Here is a 7,898-nt window from a genome sequence, read left to right as displayed (position 1 = left end):
CGCAGAAAAAATTCCTTCCTTGGTGCAAGCCTCGACACCATAACGAACCAAATAGCGAAAAAAGTAGAACAATAGCTCTTAAGATAAAGAACTAGTAGCGTCGCAAAACGAGCGAACGGACGGGCGGACGGACGGACAGCCGGACGGACGGACGGACGGACAAAGTGGCCACAATAGCGCATTTTTTTTTATTTTTGTGGAAATGCGCTAAAAATGAACAATATTTGTTATGATGAAAAGTAGCCAGCATAAATCGATTTAAAAGCAACTCCACTCCTTTCCCATTTGTGAAAAATACTATTCCGAAGTCTCTTACATAAAGTACATGAAATACAGTGTTAAATAGCTGGACCTCCTCCAGTCCAGAAGGTACCTGAAGGTCCTGGATACGGTAACCTTAGACTGAAGTTGTATTTCAAGATTAATACCGCTAAGTAATTTTAACACTCCAGAATTTACCTCTGCACGGATGAAACAGATATTCAAAACAGCAGAAAGAATTGAAGTTACTAACCAAATTAAATGAGTTTAAACATCGAAGGAACATTTAACAACTGGCCAATCTTAAACAAATCAAAAATAAGAATATCATTTAAAGTGAAACAAGCATAAATAACAAACAGATTCAAGGGTTACCTACCCCTAGTTACAAGTAGCTGAAGGCAATACAATTCACAATAAAACGAAGAATTACAATTAAAATTAAGTACATTACTTTTTGTGATGGCATAAATAATACACGAAACATGATAATTAAAGTGTGAACAAAATCAACCGGACTCGGAACGCAGAAAGTAAAATGGAGCTAAATTTTACAATGGACCTGTATGAACTTCAAAATGCAAAATCAGCAAAGCTAAATCAAGACACTATTTCCTACATATACAGACTAACATTATGTTTTAAAATTGCTGATATAAGAATTGTGTGCGGTGGTGCGGTGTCTTGATATACGCCAACGGTATTTGAAATCAGAATGGGTGAAAATCCAAAGTGTGGGGTCTCCAAGAGGAAAGCAAAAAAAAAACTCTGAACGGTGAAGAACTATAATAAATTGGCTAAAATGGATCAATTTCTGAAGCCTCCACAAGCAATTTCTATATAGCTAACCTTAACCATCCAGTATGTTTAAAAGGTCAGTGTCGAGTAACGTCAGAGGATCGATATGAGGATGCTATCTTTGTTAAAGAATTCGAATCTTCTGGGGTGCATTTCTAGTGAACTTTCATTTATATTTGTGAGATGTCAAATTGGGAGAAGATTTGAAATATTGAATAATATACAGGGTGTTTCATTAAAAAAATGCAATTTTGGTGTACCGCGCCTTTACGAGTCACCCTGTATAATTAAAATTCTTACTACGAAGAACCCCAAAACTTTTGGATAAAACATATTTCGATATCTTGTATATTTTCTCCGATAATCGACCGTTTCCAGACTTATCAGCGGCCCTGTATTATAAGAACTTTTATGGAAAAAATCACACAAAACTGATTTTCTTATATAAGTAGCATAAATATTGTTTAAACAATATAAATAATTTCGCCCTTTTAAAAAGTAATTTATAAAACAAATATTTCAAAAACCAAGTATTGAGGTTCAATAAAGCAAACTATCGTCAATGATATTTATTATGTTTAACCAAAGAGTATATTACGTTATACGAGTATACTCTTTGGTTTAACTAAATATGTACGTACAGTAAAGATGGTTACATTATAAGCTTATACATATACAATATACATGTCTAACACGTCATTCAGAAAAGCAAATCCTAATGATAGTACTTAATTACATGATTTTGCAATTACTTTATTGCTTTCATTAACGAGAGTGTTGTAATTTAACCTCGAATTGAGCTATTCTTAAAAGTGTGTACTTATAATAATATTAACCATAATTAATAAACAATAATTTTTGTTGTAGATCGGTTTTTGAATCAAATACTTCACCTATATCCGTACTCACGGTGGTAATTTTGATATAAAATTTCTTCACGTTTTACTTTCCAAAACAGCGTCTGGCGAGGGAGGGAGGTTGGAGCTTCAACAGTGTCCACACATTTTGCAATTCAAAAATGCAGAAGGATCTTCAAGGAGCAAATACTCCAGAGGCGATTTTTCTCGAGGACGATAATCCGAAATCGGGTTTTCTTGGAGCCAAATCTTATGCGCGAAGAAGTTATGAATGGCTCCGAGTGCCTTTGATTCGTGAAACTAAACGAATCCGCTTCATTTATAATAATAATGAATAATAATAATAATGTATTTATTGTCTAACAGCAAAACACGCCAATTCTAAGACAATGTAGAACAATTACAATGAATGTACATAGATACAATAATAAACGCTAAATGCGAAAAAAAAAACAAAAATAAAAAAAAACAGATAGCAAACATTATTGAAAGTAGCAATAATTATCCAGACTAATAAATAAAAACCGTAAATAATATTATCTATAATTAAAGATGGCCGATCTAAGAAAATAAAATTTTCGGCCATTAATAGTAGCCCGATTCACATTAACGGTCATGTCACGGGCAGATCACGGTCGGGTCAATTATTCCTTATGAACATGTTCTTACCGTAACCTGACCAATAATGTGAATGAGGCCTTAAGGAATTCACGCCGAAATAACTGAGCGCACCGTGACCATATCGTAATCTGACCGTGACGTGACCGATAATGTGAATCGGGCTAGTTACACTTACAGGCGTTGAACACCTTGCGCTTCTAAAATAAAATTTAATTTCTACGACAGTGGTAAACATTTTACTGTACCATCTTTTGCAATGAAATAATTAATACCACGGCTAGCTCAGTAATAAATAAACCTTTAGGTAATAAATAATGGATTGTAACTTATGGTTTTAACAGCCGTCAATAACTTCAACATACAAAAATGTTTTTTTTAAATAAGAATAATATTGTTAATAACAATCTGTGCAATTCATTTATTTGTTAAAAAAAAGTAGTGATCTAAAAGACTATATTATGAGGAAGTGGTTCATTGTCTACATCTCCGAATAATGGAAGGACAGCGGGACAGTTACTTACAGCAACGTCATAAGGCACTAGTCCGGCGTTATTTTTGATGTCAAGCGAACATTTTGCCATAATTAGATGTTTTACCATATCGGAATTGCATCGTAAGACTGCCAAATGCAGTGGGCTATTTCCATCTCTGTTTTTCACGTTCCTATTAGCGCCAGCTTCTATTAAAAGGGAAACTATACGCAAGTGTTCATGCCAGGTTGCAAGAATAAGTGGAACATCCTTGATGTTATTCATAGCCTCAATATCTACCTTCATCTCAAGGAGCAGCTTAACCATTTCGATATCATTTTTACCAACTGCAACATGCAGAGGGGTGTCATTCCCTCTGTTGCCTACGTTCCTGTTTGCTCCACCCTCTATAAGTAAGCGAGTAACATCTTTGAAACCGAGCCACACTGCCCAAATTATTGGAGTATCTTGGATGTTATTTCGAATTTCCAAATCCACTTGTTTCGCTATAAGCAGCTTGATCATTTCTGAATTATTTGTATTGACAGCCAAATGAAGCGGTGTGTTCCCATCTTTGTTCTTCACATTTTTATTAGCACCAGCTTCTATCAACAGAGAAGCAATGTCCAAGTGCCCACGTGAGGTTGCAACAATAAGCGGAACATCTTTATTGTTGTTGGTGATCTCAATGTCTACTTTTTTCTCGAGAAGTAGCTTAACCATTTCGATGTCATTTTTATCAACCGCCAAATGCAGAGGGGTATTATTCCCTCTGTTTCCCACGTTTCTATTTGCTCCACCTTCTATAAGTAAGCGAGTAACTTCTTTGAAACCGAGCCAGACTGCCCAAATTATTGGAGTATCTTGGATGTTATTTCGAATTTCTAGATCAACTTCTTTGGCTATAAGCAGTTTGACCATTTCTGAATTATTTTTATTGACGGCCAAATGAAGCGGTGTGTTCCCATCTCTGTTTTTGACGTTCCTGTTGGCGCCCGCTTCTATCAAAAGAGCAACTATATCCAAGTGTCCACGCCATGTTGCAAGAATAAGTGGAACATCCTTGATGTTATTCATAGCCTCAATGTCTACCTTCTTCTCAAGGAGCAGTTTAACCATTTGGTTATCATTTTTACCAACTGCCACATGCAGAGGGGTGTCATTCCCTCTGTTGCCTACGTTTCTGTTTGCTCCACCCTCTATAAGTAAGCGAGTAACTTCTTGGAAACCGAGCCACACTGCCCAAATTATTGGAGTATCTTGGATGTTATTTTTAATTTCCATATCCACTTCGCTATAAGCAGTTTGACCATTTTCTGAATTGTTTTTGTTGAACAGCCTAAATGAAAGCGCGTGTTGTTCCCCATTCTGTTTTTGACGTTCCTGTTGGCGCCCGCTTCTTATCAAAAGGAGCAAAACTATATCAAGTGTCCACGCCATGTTTGCAAGAATAAGGTGGAACATTCCTTGATGTTATTCATAGCCTCAATGTCTACCTTCTTCTCAAGGAGCAGTTTAACCATTTGGATATCATTTTTACCAACTGCCACATGCAGAGGGGTGTCATTCCCTCTGTTACCTACGTTTCTGTTTGCTCCACCCTCTATAAGTAAGCGAGTAACTTCTTGGAAACCGAGCCACACTGCCCAAATTATTGGAGTATCTTGGATGTTATTTTTAATTTCCATATCCACTTCCTTCGCTATAAGCAGTTTGACCATTTCTGAATTGTTTTTGTTGACAGCCAAATGAAGCGGTGTGTTCCCATCTCTGTTTTTGACGTTCCTGTTGGCGCCCGCTTCTATCAAAAGAGCAACTATATCCAAGTGTCCACGCCATGTTGCAAGAATAAGTGGAACATCCTTGATGTTATTCATAGCCTCAATATCTACCTTCATCTCAAGGAGTAGCTTAACCATTTCGATGTCATTTTTATCAACCGCCACATGCAGAGGGGTGTCATTCCCTCTGTTGCCTACGTTTCTGTTTGCTCCACCCTCTATAAGTAAACGAGTAACTTTTTGGAAACCGAGCCACACTGCCCAAATTATTGGAGTATCTTGGATGTTATTTCGAATTTCCAAATCCACTTGTTTCGCTATAAGCAGTTTGACCATTTCTGAATTGTTTTTGTTGACAGCCAAATGAAGCGGTGTGTTCCCATCTTTGTTCTTCACGTTTCTATTAGCACCAGCTTCTATTAAAAGAGAAACCATGCCCAAGTGTCCACGCGAGGTTGCAACAATAAGCGGAACATCTTTATTGTTGTTGGTGATCTCAATGTCTACTTTCTTCTCAAGGAGTAGCTTAACCATTTCGATGTCATTTTTATCAACCGCCAAATGCAGAGGGGTATTATTCCCTCTGTTTCCCACGTTCTTATTTGCTCCACCATCGATAAGTAAGCGAGCAACTTCTTGGAAACCGAGCCAGACTGCCCAAATTATTGGAGTATCTTGGATGTTATTTCGAATTTCCAAATCCACTTGTTTCGCTATAAGCAGTTGGACCATTTCTGAATTATTTTTGTTGACAGCCAAATGAAGCGGTGTGTTTCCATCCCGGTTCCTCACATTCCTGTTAGCGCCAGCGTCTATCAAAATGGAAACAATATCTGTGTAGCCATGCCAGGTTGCAACAATAAGTGGAACATCTTTGTTGCTATTGGAAATCTCAGTATCTACTTTCTTTTCTAGAAGAAACTGAACTATATCGCTGTCATTCTTCATCACCCCCAAATGCAGTGGTGTATTAAGATTTTTGTCCTGTAAATTGAGATTTGCGTTATTTTTACTGAGAATCACAGCTATGTTCAGGAAACCATGAAGAACGACTGTATGTATTGGAGCATTCCCCATTTTGTTTTTGAGATCTATGCCCGATTTCTTTGCTACTAACATCTTGACTATGTGTTCGTTATTGTCAATTACTGCCAAGTGCAACGGCGTGTTTATGTTTTCATCACCTATACTGAGTATAGCTTCATGTTCTAGCAAAATATTTATAACGTCTACGCAGCGAATTTTTACAGCTACATGTAGGCGGAAGATCCCATGTTGCTTGATTTTTGGACATTTTACCATTGCTCCATTTTCGATTAACCACTGAAACCAAATTCTCATCACACAAATTAAACAGCTCTATTGCAGGAAAGGGTTGAAAGCCATTTAGCATTCTGAGCGTTAATAAATCGATATTTATATCTCCACCTACAACAGAAAATTTGCCTGGGATTTTTAAATTAAACAACGTTTAATACGCACCAATGAGCTGCAGAGACACTTTGACCTATGTTATCGGAAAACAACACAGTAAACATTTACTAGGAATGCTGAAATTACATTCTTGGGTTTATTTTGTGAGAGCTGCAACATATGCAAATGAGAACAAGTTATTAACTAGATGCTTCTCTTAATATCTTTCATTTTACCAACGGGGTTTCCCCTTTTTTCCTATCGCAATTTGCCGTTTTGCAGTTTAAAAAAAAAATAGTATATTAAGAAACAAGTTTCATAAGTGGCGCGTTTAACGCACGAGTTCAAGTTTAGAAAACGAGCCGCTCGCGGCGAGTTTTCTAATGAACGAGTGCGATGGGGCGTCTTATGAAACAAGTTTCTTATACTATTTTTTCTATTGAGAAGATATTTTCGAGAAATTTTTATCAAAATGATGTCATAGTAACTTTTTGTAACTAGGGAATTTTGATATAGAAGTTGTATTAGTGCAGGTTGTATTAAGTTGGCAGTACGACGTCCCAAATATTTCACTTAAATAAATACACTCATCAATTTTGTTTTAATTAATAAACTTCAGAAATTAGTACATTAACTGTGGAACAATTCATAAAGGCAAAATACAGTCCTTCGTCCTTTTATATAAGTTATGTGAAATTCAGTCGTGTCACTGTCGATTAACGACAAAGCTAACAGCTAACAGATTTCGCCCATATGACACTGCTTCTACTTATATTGGTGACTGACATAAAAGAAAAACAAAGGTTTCTTTTCGCGATTTGCCATTAACGGTCACTAACGGATCGGTCCTTAGTGGGTTGTTGTTACGTGATAGGTGTCACTCATTAGGACGGGTTCGGCTTCGGATTGTCACTTCCTCTTAGGAGCATAACGATACTACACAAATCAGGCTCACGATATTAATAACGCAGAACAAGTGCTAAGATTTACAAATTTAGTGTGCAGACGGTCAACGCTCAAATAACTACGGAAATACGCCACTCCCATACTGCAATTTCCCAGAACGATACTTTCGCAGTGAAGTCTTCTGTCTAAAGGGGCCGACGTGAACATTTGGAAAAATAAAATTGGAGATCGAGCCCTACATGTGACAACGTTACGTTCTTCGTTGGCGATTTGATATATTGAATCTCGTACGGTGGAGCGATCTTAACGCGAAGAATGCGATAATTTTAACCGCTCTTGATATAGCATCTATGAAGCGATTCCAAAATATTGTTTGATTACTGCTCTCTTCTGGGTCGGAGTTACAAGTTTAGTGCAAATTTAATCAACATTAGGCTTAGATTCGATTCAACATTAAAATAAGTAATGCTAACACTGCACCTTATATTTGTTTTTTCTATTATCGATTTTTAAATAGTTTTATTAACGGCCACTGTTTTCGCTCAAAACAGTGCCGTTAAGAGACCTATTAACGCACCGTTTTTAAGTTGTATTAAAGAGGGAAAAACCTAAAATTCACTTACCCTATTGACCATTCGATGTATTTGATTACTAGTACGAATAGTGTACCTATCTTTCCAAAAAAAGACCTACAGGTTATAAAGGAGATTTCGAATTGGGAAAGGATACAACGAGGATTACCTTCGAAACACATTTAAACAAGTATTTTTAAAAGAAGCAGCTTATTATAT

General features: G+C 36.7%; 2 protein-coding genes across 2 annotated transcripts; both read right to left on the bottom strand.

The window, feature by feature from the left end:
* Positions 1 to 2,940: 2,940 nt before the first annotated feature.
* LOC116179429 (ankyrin-1-like) lies at positions 2,941 to 5,126 on the bottom strand. Its single transcript, XM_031499221.1, has 2 exons — positions 4,443 to 5,126; positions 2,941 to 4,323 (listed from the first exon to the last, which is right to left on the bottom strand). The coding sequence occupies exons 1-2, from the start codon at positions 5,122 to 5,124 to the stop codon at positions 2,981 to 2,983; spliced, it is 2,025 nt and encodes a 674-aa protein (XP_031355081.1). The 5' UTR covers positions 5,125 to 5,126; the 3' UTR covers positions 2,941 to 2,980.
* Positions 5,127 to 5,139: 13 nt separating this feature from the next.
* On the bottom strand, positions 5,140 to 6,043 carry LOC116179428 (ankyrin repeat and protein kinase domain-containing protein 1-like; the record flags this gene model as incomplete). Its single annotated transcript, XM_031499220.1, has 1 exon — positions 5,140 to 6,043. A coding segment is annotated over exon 1 (768 nt), but the record flags the coding sequence as incomplete, so codon positions are not given.
* Between the last annotated feature and the right edge of the window lie 1,855 nt (positions 6,044 to 7,898).

The sequence above is a fragment of the Photinus pyralis genome, unplaced genomic scaffold, assembly GCF_008802855.1.
Source record: "Photinus pyralis isolate 1611_PpyrPB1 unplaced genomic scaffold, Ppyr1.3 Ppyr1.4_LG8, whole genome shotgun sequence".
Classification (NCBI taxonomy): domain Eukaryota; kingdom Metazoa; phylum Arthropoda; class Insecta; order Coleoptera; family Lampyridae; genus Photinus; species Photinus pyralis.
This window is presented reverse-complemented; position numbering and strand designations above follow the sequence as displayed.